Raw genomic sequence first — 19,886 nt, forward strand, 5'->3', positions numbered from 1 at the left:
CCATCCATCCAACAGCACTATCCACAAGCTATCGGCTGCTTCCGTCTGCTCTAGCTCGGAAATAGGGATGGAAATAAACTTATATATACAAAAGATATAAAAGATATATCTTTGAATTTGCTAGATAGATCAACAAATTCAATTCCAAGCAACAACTCACCAGTGTAGGCAAATATCGCCTCACTCTCTCATTTACACCTTCAACAAACCCCCCAAACCGCCAAAATTCTAGACATAGGAGCCACCTGCGACCAACTCCTAACAGCAATGGAGGATAAATCCCCTTCCCTCTGTAGGCTATGCCATGTAAACTTCGACAGCCCAAATGAGTGGCGACAACACGCTAAGAGCGAGTGGCAGTATGCCTCACAATACTACTAAAGGGGAACAAGACATCAGATACTAATCCTTTTTTTTTTTTTTTTCAGTGTCTACAATCTCCGTATGAAAGTAGCAGAACCTGGAGTTGTGATATCACCACCATCAGAGTCACAGAGTACAAAGAAAACATCATCACCAAAAGCAAAGAAAGCTGTGCAAGTGGAGGATACTGCAGAATTAAACGATGAATCTGACGTTGACATTGACGCTGATATCGACAGCGATGTCAATGTTGATGGCGGCACAGAGCTTTCCGCAAAGCCGGAATTTAATCCTAAACAATGCCTCTTTTGCGACGAGGAGAATGAAAACTTTGGCCAAAGTCTCGACCACATGTCCAAGGCACACAGCTTCACCATCCCCCAGCCAGCCTATCTAATAGTCGAGCCGGAGACGCTTGTCGGATACTTGCACCTCGTCATCCACGGATACGGCGAGTGCATTCTATGCGCCGCACGCCGCGACACTGTCGAAGGAATTCAGCATCATATGAAGGCCAAAGGACACTGCCGGTTCAACGTCGCATCGGATCTCGCGGAATTCTATGACGTTCCTTCACTGGAATACCAAGCCGGCGAGGAATCCTTGCGGCTACCATCGGGCAGACTTCTCAGCCACCGTACAGGCCCAACCAGACCAGCCCTTGCGAGAATCGCTCGCCAATCAGCAGAGCGAAATTTGGAAGGTAGAACGACTTCGGCTTTGGCGACACGACCAAATGAATCGGAGCTTGTTCCGACACAGAACAATGATAATTCTCCTCCAGCAGCACCATCCACGCAGATATCACAACTTAGCCGGGGCGACCAGCAGAGTCTTGCACATCTACCCGATCACGAAGTGCGATCAATTCTCGCAACCACTGCGAGGGCCATCGATCAATCGAGGCGGGAAGAGCAGCAATCACAGCTCGGGCTTGCGCAAGCGGGGAATACAACATTGACTGGGCACTTTAGAATGGATACATCTAAGCGATTCAGAGGTCCTTGGGGTTAGGACGATGCCATACATACAACGATTTTTGGATTCTATAATAAACTTGTTTTTTCTTTTGCATTTAATTTTTCCCCAGTGACTAGAGCGTTGTAAAATCCATATATATGGAATGCAGATTTGCTACAATGCAGATGATACTTTAATATACTACATGATTGAAAATGCCTGGTTGGATCGGCAAAGCCATTGAATATGAAGAGTAGCTGGGATGGCATTGATGCTTGTTGAAGACATTCGCTTTATTTAGCTGCCAAGTGTCTTAAAGGAGGCCCTATATAAGTTATAAGTTGTCTATGTCTCAAGAGAAATGCGCACATATAAACAAGATTTAGTCTGATCTTTATACCAACTTTGCATATTTAGTCTATTTACTTGGCTGTGATTCCTCATAAATTTTCGCATAACAGAGAGCTGATCCGTACATATAAAAAACAAAAGAAAATAAGACAAAGTAAAATAGGTGCTGTCAAGAGTCCGCTTGCATTCCATGCCTTTGGTCACTCCATTTCGGTCGTTAACATTGGTTCTTAGCCAAGACCCAGCAATTTCCACCGTATCCATTACCTTGGACTTCCCTGCCCAAGAAATCCTTCCCGCTCATAGTAGCAACTAACATCACATCCGCTAATACATTCAAAACAGATGATACTTTCTCTCTCACAACAGGGTATAATGCCTATTCAAAAAACAAAAGAAATGAAACGAGGCGTCAAGCGAGACAAAACATTCAAACCTCCTTCCTGAGTATGTAGCTTGGCGTTGAATATGGTACTGTGAGGGCCATAACATCATGACTTACGGCCCTCTGACATATATGGTCTTTCAGCGCTCAAGAGGCTATTCAGATAGCTTGAATGCTCGATAAAGACAGAGGCTAATTATAGAGAAAATTAGCACAAAGAGTAAAAATGCTCTATGCAACAACAGTATTTGTTGTTGCTCGCCACAGCGGCGCATCCCAAACTTGCAGTCATGCTAACTGAAATGCCGCTGCCAAAAAAAAAAAATGAAGCGGCGTTTGAAATGTTCTGATTTGATATTGACGAATAGCACAATACCAGAATTATCAGGATCCTGCATTGCATTGACGCTTTCAGGTGGCCGGATTTCCTAATTAAGTGGGGGAAGATTGTGGTGTAGCGGTCGCGAGGCTTATTGGATTTCGGTTGTCAGCCACATGACTTACACCCGCGACCTCGAGACTTGTTCATGGGATTTAGTGACGCCTCCCATTGCTGAAGCGGATCTGCGGCAAAATAATCTTTGCAAGATATTTAGAACGAGCCCCAAGACCTCTATGTCTGAAGAATAGACAATAGTAAATAATTAGTATTGACAAAAGCCGCTGCATGCAGGAGTATAAGAGGGCAGGAAAGCTTTACGCTCGCTGGGGGCCATCGTTATATGCGGCAGCGGCATATACCGACTGTGCACCCGATGCTTGGTGCGAAGTGAGGGCTGGGTAGCCGCTGTCGGCGTAGGCCGCGGGTGCCGCATCCCATCGAGGAGGCGTTGCCGCATGATGATGGCTGAGAGGTGTGTGTAGGACAGTGCTGGCATATGGACTCGCCACTGCTCTCGCATCATATGCAGAGGCAGCTGGAAGCTGTGCTGTGCTAGTATTGATACGCAAAGAGGACTGTGGAGGGCTATGATGATTGCGAAGGCTAGGACTGAGTCCTCGGCCCGCACCCGTAGAATATGTCGCAGCTGATGCCCAAGATGCTTGTGAGCGAGGCGATGGAATCGCTTCATGATGCCCCGAATTGTAACTTGAGTGCATGGGATACTGGCTGTGAGAATCTGCATGTTGTGAAGAAATGCCGTGCTGCGACGCGAGGCTGTGGTGACTAGGTGGCGGGGGGCCATATGACGACGTCGCGCTCACGGGGGTCATTATGCTGCTGGGGTTGGCACTATATTTGCCAATAATTTTCTTAAGTGCTGGCTCAAGAGTTGCCCATGGGAACACCTTGACGTCTTTCTCAATATTCCGAGGCTTGGGATGAGGGAAAGCCATGATGATCTTGAAGAACTCTTCACTATCCGCTTTGGCCTTTGAGACGGTGACAGGATGAAATCCTTCGAGGTTGCGGCGAATGCGATTCTTCTCTTCAACACTAAATCGGTTGGGAGCAGCTACAAGTTGCTCAAGTAGATGAATAGTATCGACCGAAGTGACATAACAGTCAGATTTCTCGGCCCACCAGATGCATGAAATGCAAATGCTGTTTGGGGGCCTCTCATTCACTGGGACGGCTTTGAAGCTCACATTTAAAACTGCTTGGTGCTGGGTTTTCTTGAACTGGACAATCCGACGACGATTGCCCCATTCTTCTTCCGTCCACTTCGCAGCCATGTCGCTGAGATTACCGTTAATCTTCAAAACCGCCTTATGGGTATACATAGGATGATAGGGGCCGCTTCCACCAGCGGTAATGGTGCTGGTGCGGACCAACTGGGGAGCCCCATTGTTCCCTGATGACGGAATAGATAGATGATGCGATAAGCTAGATCGACTGGATATCGTAGGATGGTCAAACGTTGAAGAACTTCTTCCCGCACTAGCCAAGGCACTGCCATAACCGCTCCAGGGCGGATGGGTGCGCCGCTGGTGGTGGTGGTGGTAGGGCGGGTCGGAATAACTAGTGGTTCGGTATGTGGATAGCATGTCGTTACTGGCCTGCGGGAATGTATTGGCATATTGGCTTTGTTGCGGTGGATATTCATAAGTATTTGTAGCGGCTGAAGAAGGCGCTTCAGCTTTCGGTGAAGGACTCGCCTGATCGATTTCGGGACCAGGTGCTGTGCTGCCATCTTTGGCCATTTTGTCTGCCCGCGTGATATCATCCTCGGACCCTTCCAGATAGTGGAAAGTCCCTGCGGCTGTCCGCGAGATCTCTCCTCCTGTGGGAGCCTCAGTAACAAATGACACAGGCACGCTGGTATTACCTCCTGTGACCAGAGGCTGCGGCGCGTCTATACTGCACGAGAATGCAAAGCCACTACTATCCTGAGAATCTCGGATAAGATCTACAGGGCACTTTGCACCTCCAAAGAGCACAAATGTTTGAGTAGATAGCGTGAAGAGATCGTCTTGCGAATGTATCTTAAAAAAGACCTTGGTGCCAAAGATGCCAGAAGAGGGATGGAAAGAAACCACAGTAGACCCCGTTGCCATGTATTGAGCCACTGCATTGTTATTACTTGCGAATGATGACTGGTTCAACTGGGCAAACTTTTCAGTTTGCTGAGCTGAAAATGCGGTAGCAGAATACGGTTCATAAGTTGCATCTGCATATCTTGCCGAATCGTAGCCTATTAAGACGCCACAATAGTGATCCTGTTAGCTCTATATTCTGAATCTCAAATTCTACCTCTTCTACGACCTGGAACCACTGCAAACGTACCATTAACTGAAGGCAACTGAGCCTTGCTGTAGGCAGCCATGTCGAAGTCGCTCGACAGGGAGTCCCGATTTGGATCCCCCCTTTGTGCTGCTTGAACAGCTTCCTCGTATCTAAGAGTTAGGGTTTCTGGCGACCCAAATCCGTCGTCAACGTCGACAATTATGGGTTTGATAGGAAGAAGGCCCGGCTTTGAATCTCGTAGTGTTAGTCCTTACTGGTTCTCTGTCTTGAGGAGGGAGCCTTCCGACTTAGTTTGCTGCGTAGACCACAGGCAGGAACAGGGAAAAGGAATTAGATCAAAAGACAATCAACATCTTTTTTTCTCCGTAGTGCTGTTGCAAGAGAAGAGATGTTGGAACAAAGTCTGGGATTCGACTCACCTCAAAGAGTCTGTAGGATGGAGACTGGAACTTGGCAGCAGACATGAAGATGTTGAAAGAGGGGAGCAAATATGGTAGAGGGGGGGATTGATCAAAGAAAAGATAAAGTATGCAGGCCCTCTCTGTCTTAGCTAAGAGGTCGTGGATGTATAGTAATGTTTTAGACTGGGTCTCGACGAGGTCTTATCCCGCGAGGATCAAGGTGCTAGGACGGTGCTCCCTTCCTTCGCCTAGCTTGGCTCGGAGATTTGATACACGGCAACTCCCCAGAAGCTAAAGCCAAGGCCAACACTTATGGCCTCGTCGGGACTTGTGAACTGATGTTGCCTTGTGAGTAGCCTGTTTTTTTCATCAAGGGGTGGGGTACAGGTGAGACACTCACCAGCTCTGAAGGAATCTTACTGGAGAGCCAAGAGGCGGAGAGGTGATTCAATCCTGCACAGACACAGTTGCATTCCAAAAAGAGGAATCAAGTATGCTGCGAGGGAGAAGTTGCTTTCCCTTTTCCGCCGGATGCTTGTCAAAACAAATAGCCAGCCGCTTGAGGCTGTGCGGTTGCGATTCAAGCCGGGAGAAAACAGAACGATTACTCGAAGGGCGGTAAGGGTAGAACTCCGATGAGGAAGAAAAGCAGGTCTTGGTCCTATGGCCAAGAAGGATGATAGGGTGCGTAAGATGTCGGGTTTGAATAATATGACGAAGAGTACCTTCGTCACGAGGCTTCACTGCGGTCTAACCAGGCAAGTTAGCATTCTTCGCATCAGACTGCGGGTCAATTTCTAGCATAGGAGATCAATACGAGTTGGGACATGCATAGCGATGCGCCAACGCAAGGGAGAATGACGCCGAAATTGACCATCGGAACGATCAAACATACAGGCGGTAGCTCGTGAAGTGATGGGAGCTCAGATAGTGGTGTAGTATTACCAGCGGATGTCTAACAACAGTGGGACCGCTATGGCTAGATCCTCCTGGACAGCTGGACTGTTTGCCGTGAGGAAGATAAATGTCAGTAATAGTCAACGGCAAGTCCCGATCACTCGTAAGCCGTTCGGTCGCAGCGACGATAATCTTAGTATTCGTCTCAAAGGGAGAGAGGTGTGTCAATAAAATACGTGCAGCCAGCAAAGCGGAGGCAAATGGGTTAAAAAGGGCAGGCGACATATGCAAATAAGATTCGGTAGAGTCAAAGTCTCAGGCTTCCGCATAGATGCTTTTGTCAAGTGGGAAAGAGAGAGAGAGATGAGACATGAGAAGTGTTTCTTTTTGAAGACTTGGTGGTGTATGCAAGTCCAGATAGCGGTCGATCGGCGCCAGGTAGAACCGGGTCCCAGCATTAATAACAGAATGGGGAAGAAAGGAAGCGGAGATGGCGGGTTTGCGGGACAGATCGGCCAATCAGTCCAAGCCTGTAGAGAACTCAGAGCAGGGTCCAGTTGTTACCACCACAAGGGCAGCCTCCCTTGAACTGCTACAGAGGAGATGTACCGTACTAAGGAGAGGGAGCGTCTCTTCCCTTCTCTTTTCCCTGTGGGCTCTCATTACTATCACCAAGTCCATGCTGTAAACGGCGTGCGCGTAGCAGCAACAGGGGCAGGCAGGGCCATGGCCATGTAAAGCGGATAAAGCTCTGACGCCAACAGATCATGCCCATCTGAAGATATACGGAACAACTGGGATCGGATCTAACATCATCGCATCTGGGCAAGGCGCTATGAACGGCGGCCGACCATGGTCGGTTGTGGGTCTTAAAAAAAAGTAGCACGCGCATCTGGGGATAGCAGGGCTAAAGCAGGATCATGGCCGAAAGAAGACAGTGACCGGGTCCTTCAGTCCTGGGTCTTTGGTATGCCAGATTTGCACGCATACTGTACCTACTTGTAAAGGGTGGACTGGACAAGGATGAAAAAGAGTGCAAAAGGCCAAAACGGCCAAGGACAGGGGGTATAGTGCCAGATGCCAAATGTAACAAAGCGGAGCTCGCCGACGATCTGGAAGGGAGGAAGTCATACAGTTGTAATCATATGCCGGCAGACACCAAGAAGGGTCGGACGGGAAGAGACGGCTAGCTGTGCTTGATACTCTATATGAAGTTGAGAGATGCCCCGTCCTTTTTTGGGGGGTCGGGATGGAATCATTGGCAACAAGTAGCAGCATGATGAGTTAGATGACGAAACTTTTTGTCGTCCTTTTCTCTTCTTCTCATTCTCTCTCTCTATGTGTGTGTGACAGGGTTTGCAATATCCGCTCGCATGTCAAGGTCATGATCGTGGTATAAGAGGCCAGGGGCAAAAGCAAGCAGCACCGGTGAGGCCGCAAAGTAGCCATCCCTTGCTGAAGAGTAATAACCAAAAAGAAAGGGTAGGAAGATACTAGGAAACTTAGTCGCCAGCTCACCTCAAACGTATGAATGCCAAGAGCTCTCTGGCTTAATATGTTACCCTGTGGCGGCGGCCGTGGGAGTGAACTGAGCGCGCGTGTAAGTCCCGGTATGTACTCCGTACAGCGATTAAGCTACGGCCAGTCTGGTAAACACTGCGGGCTCACTCTCGTGTCGTCTTCCTAGGCGTGGCTGTATCCTGTCTATCCTAGTCCTGGTCAGCAACAGCCAATTATTGGTGTCCTAGTGCTACTTCATTGGGGAAACAAGAGCCACTCAGTCGGGCTTTGATGGCGGGTCACCGGCAGCGGTGGGCCCTGGCCGCAGCAGCTCAGCAGCACTGGCGCCCTACCAGAGCGTGCAGAGCAAGGCTCTGAGAAAGGGATCAGCAACCAAAGATCCACTGAGATCAAAGTCGAGGGAGACGCCCCCCGGCTTAGGCTAAGCTTAGCGCCCAAATGCCACCTGAAGACCGACGCAGCGGGCGACCTGCTCAAGGGTCCAAAGAAGTTCAAGCGCCTCAGCCCGGCAGGGGAGACCCTGATGGTCATGCTCATATGTTGCCGTGAGCTCTTACTCATCCTGCGGTACACAGCTGCCTGTGGTATGCTAAGCTAGGTAGCTAGCTCAGGTGGGGTTTTCCCGTCATAAGCCTCTTGCTGTTGATAGCATTGACTTGATCGAAGGGATGGGTTGGTATATTTCGGCCGCACCATACGAGAAAGAGAACAGACGCTTAGCTTCATCACCTACCTGTGCCCTGTGCTCTGGCTCTGAATTCCCTTGCAACGTAGTCGACTACGCTAATATCAGATTTGGGCTGCTGGGGCTGGATCCTTCCAAATAAAAATTGGCTTAAGCTAGACCAAGGAGCTCGCCCTGAACATCAATAACAGGCAAGGAGTGAAGTAATTCGGCGTGGCGTGCGATGCTAGCGATCGGAACCCGGATCGGCGGTCTTTGCGGCGATGGAATACACTACTCTGGTATCGCCGTCGCCCGCAAGCAAGCAATGCTTCTCTTCCTGTTCATATCCATTCCAGTTAGCGATAGATCGCCCCTTCTACGAGTGCGACCAGGGTCTGTTATGGCGGGATTCATTTTGCCTCTGCAGAGAATAACGAGCTTGTACAGACGGCCACCAGCCCTCTAAATCACGTTTTTTACTGCCTTTAATTGCTTATTTCAAAGACCCAAGGCTAAAGGGAAGGATAAGTAGGAAATTGATAACACCAGATCGTAATCAAAAAATAAAAAAGAAGAAGACAAGCAGACAGAACAATTGGTGAATGCAAATAATATGGTTGGTGGGAGCTAATAGAGATAGAGAAAGCTTGGAAGCCTCTTGGTAGTATCACGCAGACATGGCATGGGTTGACAGTTCATTCCGTCTAAACGCAGCTCACCAATCATCTTACGTTACTCGTCGCGGTATTGTCTCCGGCGCAACATTGATATCTAAATGCGTGCATACACTAGCCCTCTCCAGTGGACAAGGGTAATGACGAGAATGCTCGAAAAAGATGTTTGGTAATGAGGGGCACTGGCCACCTTCGGAGGAAGAAGGGGAAAAAAAGGGAAAAAGTGCAGGTCATAAAATGGTGGATGATATGGGGTATCATAGCCTTAAAAAAAGTTGTAGCATACATACTGTCAAGCAAAAAATGCGATAGCTCGGTGTTGAAGCGCGCAGCTCTTGTTGGTGTATTCGCCTTGTCTTCAATATTATCGTTAATCATATAAAGCATCATAAATTAGGTTCTCTATCCGATGCATGTGTCTTGCCTTTTCTCTTTATTTCCTCTCACTGCTTTTCTTCTCTCTTGAACTTTTTTTAAGATGCTCTGTTCTCGATATCTTTTTCGTGGCCCTTGGAGTGAGAGTCGGAGAAATTGCTCAGCATATCTCCCTTTTAGATCGCTTTTATTTGCTTTGAGTAGGATCGCCAATTTTCTCGCTTTGCGTTTTTTAGCCAGTTGAAGTTATTCGTAGTGATTGTAAATGTTTATTGGGTTTTTGGCGTTAAAATTCTGGATCTGATTTCGGTTGGATTAGTCAGTATAGCAGAAATACCCTTCAATGCGGAGCGATTGCCTGGTAGCGAACTTCTTATATCCGCAGACTTCTCGACTTTGCGAAACCAAGCTGCTCGCGAACACGGCAAGACGGTATGTATAGTAGAGACCATTCGCTTCCCCATGCATAGTCCTGGATATCTTTGAGGCGAAAAGATAGATTTGTGGCAGTGGGAGGAATACCCGAGCTATACATCGAATCCAAACCTAGGAACAAATCAACTTCGTAGTAGAGGGTAAGGGTGCCGTGCTGCGGCGGCTAAGCTCAGCATGTCCTTGTAAAGTACACTCAATGGTGAATGATACGGGGAAAAGGGCATGAAAGTCGCACTTCGACATCTTATTCCAGCTAGAGCAATACTAACGGACTCTAATCTGACGCTGTGAGAGGTGTGTTGAGCCTAGTCAAATTTGACTACTGCTGCTGCAACCATGGAGGGGTGACAAGCGGATTCGCAGCCAAACGCGAATGCTTTGCAGGGGTCAGATAAGGTTCAGTCCTGCGCGACAGCGAGGCTTCGCTTTCCTGTGGAGGGTAGTCGGTGAACATGATATCGCTGGTCCCACGAAGGCCGCATGCCGCATCGTATTGAACAGCAAAGGCGAAAGAGAGTTGACTAGGCACGGCGCATATATTGCTGGGTACAAATGCGCCACTTCGGCTCTTGAAAATGGGCTGGCGGGTGGCATATGCAGGCAGATCCAAGTCATCCAACTGCTCGATGAGATAGCGGATCTCAATGGCAGGAGGTGCGAGTAAACAAACGACCAGCCACCGCCCCATTCCTAGATTCCTAGACTACCACCGCCATAATCATCAGAGAAATTGGCAACCATCCATCACAGCCAGCGGCTCTCAGACGTCAAGGGCAACTGGTAGCCATGCTGGTGGCTAGGGCTCAGATGCCGCCCATGCAAAGGGCGTGGAGAGGCTGAAGAACAGGCACCTAGAAAGGGGGTAAATGCATCAACTGAGATCGACACAGGGGGTACGGGGACTCGGGCACCTCAGATTGCAGGGGTACTGCTTAGCCCAATGGCGGCGCGCAGCCTGCTCGCCTGAAGCGACGCCGTATTGTCCCAAGCGCGCTGCTGAGGAGGACAGGATATGTACGAGATTGAGAAACAAGAGAGGCGGCAGTTACAGTTGATGAATGGACAAGATGGTCGCAGGGTTTTTCCGTTTCGGAAGATCATAGGCGAGCGAGCAACTCTATCTCAGGGTAGTTGATACCTCGCGTGACCGCAGAGATTCCAGGTTAGCACTACGAGGCACAGGCAAGGCAGTGCGCAGGGAGGTACCGCCGCTAGTACCCTCTACCTGTACAGAGCCGAGCCGCTACGGTACTACATTCGGCTTCTTCCTCCTCTTCAGCTTTGATGCCAACAACGGAAATCATGCATTTCACACTAGCAGGGCAAAGGAGAAATAGTTGTATTTACCGCTGAGCTATTGGGATATGGATGCTATCAGTGGCTGTGCCACTGCTTGTGCGGTACTCAGTTCATCACCCCTGGGCCAGTAGCTCTACAGGGGGCAGCTACCATGCATCAGACGTATCCATCTCTTTGTTGTTGGCCATATCTTCAGTCTAAGAGGCGGCCCAGTGCCTTGCCCTTGGTACTTGTAGCTATGATACTAGTATCTACTCGTAGATAGTTCTATTATGTGGGGTAAAGGCATAGTGTTAGTTGCCTCGCCAGTAACAAGAAGACCAGTGAAGATGTCTTGCCAAGTCTCTCGAAAGCACATCCAACCGTGGCTCGGTATATCTGTGCAACAAGCACGGCGAAGTATGCATCTTGAGAGTTTATCCTAGTACTATGTTCATGCTTTACACAGATGCTTTAGCGCGTCCTGTGCCAAAGTGTACCAGGTAGTAGCATCCAACTGGCACTCAACTTGTCTTGTCTGAGACAAACAAGTGGCGGCTTCGCATCCGCACTTCAGTCATCCTAGGCACCCACCACATTTGGACGAAGGTACAACACCCCTCCTCCCAGGCAGACGGCTTATGACCGCGACGATGAAGCAGATACCCGAAAAGGGGGGTAAGGCCTCGGCCAATGGCGCCAATCCTCATCGTCTGGCTCTCAACTATGCCTCAATCTAGTAAACGAGACGTCGTCTGACACACTCTTTGCCACATTCTCATGTCCTTGTGTATCCCCATAGTTGTTATCCCTCTCCACTCTATCCTCCGACTACGTAGCCGAGCTCTCTCACTCATGTGGCACCTGGATGCTTCCGAGTCCTATCCACACGCGGCTTCTCCACCCCTCCCGAAAAATCTCCCGCACGTTGGTCCGTCAGAGAAGACAGATACTTATTACTAACACTAACAAACAGTATAACTGCTGTGGAATTAGCGTTTCCTCAGCATTTACTTGTCTAACCCTCCACGAGGCAGTGCGAGTAGACACCAGTTCTCTTGTGATTATGACACAAAGTCCGGGTGGGCGGCCTCAGCCGGGAACTGCTCACCATGAGGAAATATGAACATCATCCCTGGGGCTGTAGCGCATACTGTGCGGCCAAGTCTGCAATTATTACCAACCCTGGAGCACCAATCATTGTACCTAAAGGTTGGCTCTGTCTGGAGTCAAGCCTGAGAGACTTGAGTGTCTCCACTCATAAGCCTGCCACGACGTATTTCGTATTTGATCTCCGTTATGATTATCTAATATGAATGATATAGAATATCTTTGTAAGCTTATTTCTACAAATGCAATGCTTGTTTAACGCTAGTGGGGTAATTAGGTGACGGCTTACCTTGGCCAACAAACATGGAGAAGCCATTCACATATGCATGTCTTCCGTTCCGCTCGCCTTTCCTCCTTAGGAAAAATCTCCATAAATAAGAGACTCGACATTAAGCACTTGTCCACGATAAATGTCTGTTGTTATTTATTTTGTAGTACTACCCTAGGATTTTGTTTCCATCCTCCACGAGTCACTATGTATGACTTGTCCGTGTAGACGATGGGCAATCCCTTCACAGCCTTCATCGTCCCTTTCGCCCGTTGTGTGCTCATCCTGCTTCTCTCTCCTTTACATTCAGACCAAAATGTTAGTACTAATAGTAATCAAATAATGAATGGAAATTAGACAAATACGTCTTTAGGATATTTCTGACCGCCCAGTGCTGCACAAACTAAAAGGTCCAAGACATTTATTTGTATTACCACCTTTCAACGGCTCTCACACATGGCTACTGAAACAGTTGCTATTCATATCACGGCAGAGACCCGGAATCCTCGAGGCGAAGACACAGATGAGGAAATCGACATGGATGAGGCTCTTTTACTTCTACAGATCATGCACACTGAAGTCGTACGCACATCTCTGTACGCAGATCTCGCGCTTTCCCTAGCGTTCACTTGTCTCATCAACACGCTTGTCGGCGCGCTGGCTGCCTGTTGTGGCACCGAGTCGTAGCTCCTCAGCTCTGCTCTGGGATGGACCGGCTGATGTTGTACCGCTGCGCTGGGTCGGACAGTGCCCGTGTCGTTGGCTGCTGAGACGATCTCCAGGAGCTGAAAAACATAACGATGAGGTCTTACCGAGTTGTGAGAGGAGGGCGAATCCGCACCAGTGCACGGAGTAGATTCAATGTCACACCCAACAGAGTCGCCTGGATCCAGCTCCACCACCAGCGCCATGTCGGTTCGGTGTCGTCATGATCCCAGTTCGCCCATCATGGTCATATTTTGCCAGCATAAAGGGCCGCTTTACTAATTTGTCCTACTAACTTAATCTGCATCCACTACAGTATGCATGTGGTACTGCTACTGGAGGCTGCGGCCTCCGAAGTTAGGGGCGTCGTAATACTGCTGTAATGTCCATCTAGGCCTAGGTTGAATCTAGATTCGCTGTAGCCGTAAGAGATCCTTGCCGCGTCAGTTCCGTTTTCGAGAACCCTTGCATTAATGGGGCCGTGTCGCTGGCTGGGTGGCTAGCCAGAGCCAGCCTAGTCCCGCCAGCAGTAGTATGGACGTAGCAGACACTAGTAGTAGTGCGTAGTTTCAGGGGAAGAAGCTTTGATGCCCAAGCTGAAGTAATGGAGCTGAAAGCTTCCAGAGGAGTGTCAACAGCAGCTATTGATGACAGCATGAACCTTGTCCGTCACACCTGATTCGATCCGCTTGTTCTAGTTTCCTAGCTGAAGATGAGATGAGCCCCCAAATAGCGGGATTACGGAGCACTATACGTATTACTCCACTCTATCTCGATGACAAATTCTCGATGCAGCTTTCAGCTAGCCCTGTTCTTGCTGTTTACCTGGTGTAACCAACAAAAGGATGGCAAGCTTCTCCCGTTTTTTTAAGCCCTTGGGACTTCTTGGAAGCTTCAGGCCTCCATTCGCGACATAACTGCGTGCTGGAATTCTTTCCCTCTTTGGGAATTCTTTGGCGGGTGTAGTTGTAGTATCCAAAACCCTCCGTGTTTGAAACCACAAACGAGACGACAGGCCAGCTGATTCAAACTGTCGCAACCCAACCAAACAACCGGGAATATGGACTTTGAGCTAGGGGGCACGGATATACCAGTAGCCCACACATTGGACGCAACCAACATCCACTCAATACTGTCGTGAGGGAGCTGGGGTAGTAACACACAGGTACGAGTAACAGTGACGGATTACAACATGAGCTCGCCTTAATCAACAGCTGGGGGTGGAGACCTCGATATTAACTGGCTCTCTAGCCGGCGACCCGCTCGGCGACCAGACGCAGGTAGATGGAGCACACATGCTAGCTAGTTGTGCCTGTGAAGTTATACTCGACCACGTGCTAGGGCAAAAAGATGTGCTTAGATCAAGACTAGTCAACATCCTGGAAACATACCGATGGACACCTTGCTCTCTCTCCCGTCATCTATACAATTTGGCCGAGAGCATCGAGGTCTACGTCCATGCATGAAGCACTGCCTGTCAATGATTACTTGGACGAGTGTCCTACTCCATGCGGTGTAGTTCCTGCAACCTCACATTTGCCCAACCGCCAGCTGCATCATCTCCTGCATCGTGACATTGTCTCGATCCTGCAGCATCGCTCCCGGAGCCAAAGAAATTGAATCTCGTACCGTAGGCCGTTTTATTACATGTCCCCTCTTTTTCTCACATTCATAGTGAGCCTCGATTGAGGTGAACTCTACCTTTACTCTGTATGTCGCATACTACAGAACCTGGGCGTGCGTCGTGGCTGGAGCCGGCGTGACGCCAACCCTGCAGTGAAAGATTTAATAAGCAAGCTATGTACTACTCCAGCTCTCCTGTTGGCTTGAATCAATTGGGCAGTAACATCAGCACATTTATATGTTAAATACAACGAGCAAGGCAGTCCAGTACCGTAGTAGATATATTCTTAGATATAGCCAGAGCATAGTGTTGCCCAATGGCAAACCCAAGGTGTGTATGAGGCCAGCTCATAGGAGCTTAAACAACAATAAAAATAACAACAACAACATGTCGTGGATATCTATAAAATCCTGTTTGCCATTCTACTATTGGCCCCCAAACTCGGTCTTCACTGTGGAGAGTGACAAGACCGCAGGATGGCGAAGTGAAGGATGGTTCACACCACTTTCATCATTTTCTTCTTATTCTTCTATATGGTGAGGTGCGAAACTTTGATACTGTGTGCCATTTGTACCTTGAAAAAGGCGGAGACAATTGATTCTTGCCAATACGACGTTCCTATTGGTAATGACTCTGCTTGCTAACGTAGTTGTGCAGCTAGCCTGGCCATTGGAGTCCTAAATGACGAATTCGTGCGCAACCATACGCTCGGGAGAGCTCATAGCCGGCATCACTGATGGGGCCATGCATGCAAAATAGGGCTAGTATGGCCCAATCGCATGGGATTATAGAGCTTATTGAAGTCGTCGATCAGCGTGCATGTGAAAGAACCCCATCCACTTTATGTGGGAGAATCACTGGATTATCAGTGGAGCATCACTGAGAAATTGGACAGGTCCCGAAATCTACGATATTTACATGTTATAAGCTGACTTTGAGTAGTTGAAGGATATACAAGAACGCATATATATCTGCGCTTAAGCATGCCCAAAGGAGTAGAGATAGTCTCGTTACCTAAAGCACTTTTCTCCAGCGCTAGTACTGTCGGCATGAGATGGTCAAGGCAACTAATGCCTGATGTTTATATATAGGAAGACTGCCGTTAAAACGGACCCGGTGTTGGCATCGCTTAATACTACATAACGTGACATGACTTTTGGAAAAGTGGCTTGGGATTTAAATCCAGGAATAAAGGAATAAAGGATGTCACTGACGAATGTAACTGCAAGTGCTTATGATATCACAAGAAAAATAATACCTAATAAAACCTCTAGAAAATACCTTCTATAATATTAGAGCCCACGTAGGAGCTGGTGTGGGCGAGGACGGTGCGCTAACCACATAGTCATGGGGATGTTCGTCGAATCATCGATTTCAGAGTGCATCTGTCATATATCACATGGGCGGATGGGAAAAGATGATACATTGAAAGAGATTGGGAGAAGTACGCGTGACTTTTGCATACAATTTGTCTGGGCTAGGAGAGTCAATCTCCCTAGTCGATCAGATCGCCGAAGGAAGTGAATGTAGCAATGGCAGCTCAATGTCTACTGTTTATGGTCGATCGCCACGTAAGCAGAAGTCATGTATAATTATTTAGGCAGGGGCAGAAGCCGTAATAATATCATTGCATGTATCTACTATAAGGGCCATCACACATATCGGAGTCGGCTCCGCGGCGTCTGAGTTCAAATCCCTATTCCTAGAGCAAAACAGGACGGTCATCTAAAGTACAGAGTATTACGAGCTCGTCAAAAATAAGGCAATTAATATGCGATAACCCTAAACAAGCCACACCTAAAAAGCAAAGAGAGAGAAAGCGAGAAGAGAGTGTGGCATGCAAGGAGGCAAATTCTAATCGGTCATCATTCCGTATGCCCGCAGCGTCTATGCTATTACCATTGCTATGTAGATACTTTAGGTAGCCTGGACGCACACCGGCTCTCGTGACGCCTTTTGACACTTCCTTGTAGTCGCATCTCCTCGCTATATACTCTACCGAGCTTCGGGCTCCATTCCGATAGCACATGATTGGACACCGTCGAAGGGAGCGGGGAGGCGAGATTAGTTAGTTCAAATTTGTCACCTCTCGCCAAGCGTTTGCCTGACGAACTAGTAGTATAAGCATACTATACATGCAAATCGGGGGGTTTAAGAGACATAGACAGCGGTAGTTACTATGCAGGAGAGGCGCGAGAATTTCAGCGTGTTATCGGTACGTAGTTACAAGCTCCGGGCACAGGGTGACTATGTGAAGATGCAGCTATTCCCGAGCCGCCAAGCATCTAAGCCGCGGTCAGATATAAGTGTGGTGGGCATACCGCCCCCATCGGCGGTAACCAAAGAAGGGGGCCAAACTATCGGCCGCAAGTCATCGGTCATAAGGAAGCTACGCTTTCAATGATGGGACTGAGAGGCATTGGCTACTTTGCTTGTGCGGATCTGGTGAGTTAACGCCGATTTCAAGCTTTCTTCCATGCCAGAACTTGGCATTGTCGGCTTTCCGCAATTCGGGCAGCGTGGAGCATGGGAGGGGATGTGGAGTATTGGTTGGGATAGAGTATTACTCGCTCTATACTAATTTGTAAGGAGCCCTTCTGCTTGAACGCCATGCATGCCGGTATATACAAGTACTCCGTAGGTGTAGCAGCCGGCTGGGGGCTTTCCGGTGAGGCGTGGAGCGCGTGCGATCTTTTCATCCTGATCTTGGAAGATGCACATAGTATGGAGCCAGTGAGATCCCTGTCGCGCTACTTGACTGCGGATGACGGCAAGGGATCCCTAATCGCTGCTAGCGCAGGTTGCTGTTGATGTGATTGGGACCAGGCCATTGGTAACTCGGCTGGACATGATCACTTCCGCAATCTTTGGTGACCCGCTGGTCACCTTGCGGTTGGGGCGTGTGATTTGGGGATCTGAGCTGGGGGGTGTGATCCGTTATTGGCACGGGGTATCCTGAAGAATCAACCCTCTGTGTTTATGTTATTTATTTTTTTTTTCTTTTTTCTTTTTTACCTCGGCGCTTGTGGATACTACTCTCTTTTCTATCCAAGGGAGAAAGAAACAAGGGAGCCAAAATGACATACGCAAGGGCTAAAGGGAATAAAAAAAAAAAGCGGCTGAGGCCGCGCCTGAGTGAGACACGGGACTGTCAAACAGGCACGGCGTACAGCCGAACATGACCGACGGCGCAGAACTGTCTCAGTATTGGAGCGTTTCCTTGGTTCGTAGTTCGGACGGCGTCTAGAGGCAAAGCCATGTAGGGGAAAGCGTAACGTGAATGGTGAGACTGGCGGATCCAACTCGAGTCGAGGGCATCCCAATCTGGCATCCCATCAACCAACTCTGGCAAATCCAGCCAGCCACCAGGCGGCCCGAGGCACGTTGTGGGCACTTTTGCTGCAGCTCTTTGGCTCTGGCTCCTCCGGGCCCAAGTCTCTTTGGTCTCCTACGGTCCAAGTGCAGCTGTGCCGCGGCTTGAAGAGGATCTAGCGGTGAATGAGAGACACAGCGTACGGCATACCTGCGTCTACAAGCCTTTCGGAGAGAAGGCAGTGCCGAGCCTTTCGGGAGATACGATACGGAAGATTGTCGACAGCAGGCAGCCATCTTGCACACATGATTGGCATCCTTATCCTTGTACTGTACGTGAGAGTCCAGGTACCAGCAATACCTGGCCCTTCAGCAGCGGGCTAGCACGCGGCGGTATCGCGAGTACTGCTACGGAGTAGTATTACTAGTAATATGAAGGAACTATGAACAAGTTACTTATATAATACTGCATATAGATGAACCCGGTCAGTTCACGTACTGTACAAGCCTCGGCCGCTGCTAAGAGGGGGCAGCTTTGTCCCGGTTAAGATGAAATTAACGACTTAATGATCGCCAGCATTAGCCTATGGAGCTCTCATGTCCATCTTTTTAGGGCAGTCATTTTCATCTTTGTTGCCTTGATGCTCTTGGGCGATGGATTCTGGGATAAGCGAAAAGCGGCTCGCATATTGCGCTACCGGCATTCCTCCGCGATGACCATCGGCGATGCTAAAACGGGACGCCTAGCTTAGATCTTTTTCATACGCGACCAAGGGGAAAAAGGAAAGAAACTCCTCAGAGATAAACGATGGAGCAACGCAGTGTCGTATCCGATTCTGAGCGGGCAAGGATCCTTGGGGTGATCCCCTAGCTTTCGCGAGTGCGAGGAGAAAATTTGCAGTTTGGGTGACGTCTTCCCTGCACGGCTGAATGGGCCCAGAGCAGCGGCGAGTAGCAACGTCTCCCATCCGCAAGCAAGGAACCCCCTTGTACCGTGATCCAGGGTCCTACGCGGGATGCACACAAGCCCCAGCCGCGGCCGGGTAAAGTCCGATCTGAGAGAGCTAGGGAGCGTAGCTCAGCGTCCAAGAACGGACCTGTGCAGGACAGTAAGAAGAACAGCCCTGAGCTACGCCACGTCAGGCAGAAGCAGGGCGACGGATGTAGGGGGCCTTGGCCGGCGGCGACGGTGAGTTCGCGGATGCTGGTAGTTATTTGTTGGTAGGCGGTGGTGGCGGATGAAGATAATGTCACGAGCGCCGAAGGGACAGCGAATTTGACGAGGTGCCTGACTTTATCACCGTTTGCGGGTATTGATCAGGGCGCAGGCTGAGCTGGGAGTTGAGGCTCGGTCGCAAATGCTTGTGGTACTGGCCGTGATATTCGTTGTCCTACGAGTATGTGGCATGGCACTGGCATTCGATGGCTGCATATCGCCTGAAAGAGCCAAGACTTTGAAGTTCCAAGCTACGTGTACGCGCTAGAAGCTTGAAAGTGCCCCCGAAGTGGTGAACGTTCTAGGCCGCCATGTGAGTTGACAGTAGTAAATGGCGCTCTGGATCTCAATCGCTGTTATTGGTAGTCAATGTGTGCAGGAAGTATAGGAGAATGGCAAATATTAGTTGGTGGTAGTGAAGAGTAGTTAAGATAGTATGGCAGTGAACAACAGTTTTAGAGGAGAGGACAATGACTGTAATTCATTTGTGTGGAAGTGATGTGCTATCAATTATTGATATCCTGCTAGCTAGTTTGTGTGTTACAGCAAAACCTAAACGCGTTTGGAAACTTGCACGAAATTGTACCGTCGGTTCGAATCGCTTCAGCCAAGTTTGTAAGAGGAATACAGTTTTATGTCAATAGCAACATACTAA

General features: G+C 49.0%; 6 protein-coding genes across 7 annotated transcripts; 2 read left to right on the plus strand and 4 right to left on the minus strand.

The window, feature by feature from the left end:
* The first annotated feature begins 144 nt into the window (after positions 1-144).
* TrAFT101_006751 (uncharacterized protein) lies at positions 145-1,467 on the plus strand. 2 transcript variants are annotated; one of them, XM_024910695.2, is made up of 2 exons: positions 145-359; positions 429-1,467. In XM_024910695.2, the coding sequence occupies exons 1-2, from the start codon at positions 268-270 to the stop codon at positions 1,375-1,377; spliced, it is 1,041 nt and encodes a 346-aa protein (XP_024758406.1). In that variant the 5' UTR covers positions 145-267; the 3' UTR covers positions 1,378-1,467. The 2 variants fall into 2 exon arrangements, with proteins under 2 accessions (XP_024758406.1, XP_065983976.1); XM_066127863.1 differs by having other exon boundaries at positions 145-1,467.
* A 1,288-nt stretch (positions 1,468-2,755) lies between these two features.
* Positions 2,756-5,212, minus strand: TrAFT101_006752 (uncharacterized protein; the record flags this gene model as incomplete). The annotated part of the gene is made up of 3 exons (XM_024910045.2): positions 2,756-4,695; positions 4,788-4,974; positions 5,168-5,212. 3 exons carry the CDS (start codon positions 5,210-5,212, stop codon positions 2,756-2,758), a joined length of 2,172 nt encoding a protein of 723 aa, XP_024758407.2.
* A 384-nt stretch (positions 5,213-5,596) lies between these two features.
* On the minus strand, positions 5,597-6,331 carry TrAFT101_006753 (uncharacterized protein; the record flags this gene model as incomplete). Its single annotated transcript, XM_066127864.1, has 2 exons — positions 5,597-5,899; positions 6,095-6,331. The coding sequence occupies 2 exons, from the start codon at positions 6,329-6,331 to the stop codon at positions 5,597-5,599; spliced, it is 540 nt and encodes a 179-aa protein (XP_065983977.1).
* A 1,270-nt stretch (positions 6,332-7,601) lies between these two features.
* TrAFT101_006754 (uncharacterized protein) lies at positions 7,602-8,165 on the plus strand (the record flags this gene model as incomplete). The annotated part of the gene is made up of 3 exons (XM_066127865.1): positions 7,602-7,656; positions 7,734-7,758; positions 7,856-8,165. 3 exons carry the CDS (start codon positions 7,602-7,604, stop codon positions 8,163-8,165), a joined length of 390 nt encoding a protein of 129 aa, XP_065983978.1.
* Positions 8,166-10,037: 1,872 nt separating this feature from the next.
* TrAFT101_006755 (uncharacterized protein) lies at positions 10,038-10,406 on the minus strand (the record flags this gene model as incomplete). Its single annotated transcript, XM_066127866.1, has 1 exon — positions 10,038-10,406. The coding sequence occupies one exon, from the start codon at positions 10,404-10,406 to the stop codon at positions 10,038-10,040; it is 369 nt and encodes a 122-aa protein (XP_065983979.1).
* Positions 10,407-17,484: 7,078 nt separating this feature from the next.
* On the minus strand, positions 17,485-18,034 carry TrAFT101_006756 (uncharacterized protein; the record flags this gene model as incomplete). The annotated part of the gene is made up of 2 exons (XM_066127867.1): positions 17,485-17,623; positions 17,874-18,034. 2 exons carry the CDS (start codon positions 18,032-18,034, stop codon positions 17,485-17,487), a joined length of 300 nt encoding a protein of 99 aa, XP_065983980.1.
* Between the last annotated feature and the right edge of the window lie 1,852 nt (positions 18,035-19,886).

The sequence above is a fragment of the Trichoderma asperellum genome, chromosome 4 (genome assembly GCF_020647865.1).
Source record: "Trichoderma asperellum chromosome 4, complete sequence".
In the NCBI taxonomy this organism is placed as follows: domain Eukaryota; kingdom Fungi; phylum Ascomycota; class Sordariomycetes; order Hypocreales; family Hypocreaceae; genus Trichoderma; species Trichoderma asperellum.

What these genes read in the sequence shown, in the direction of transcription:
- TrAFT101_006751 (XM_024910695.2), top strand. Translation starts at nt 268, where the DNA reads ATGGAGGATAAATCCCCTTCCCTCTGTAGGCTATGCCATGTAAACTTC. An exon ending in CACGCTAAGAGCGAGTGGCA is followed by an intron (nt 360 to 428) that starts GTATGCCTCACA and finishes TTTTTTTTTCAG; the next exon opens with TGTCTACAATCTCCGTATGA.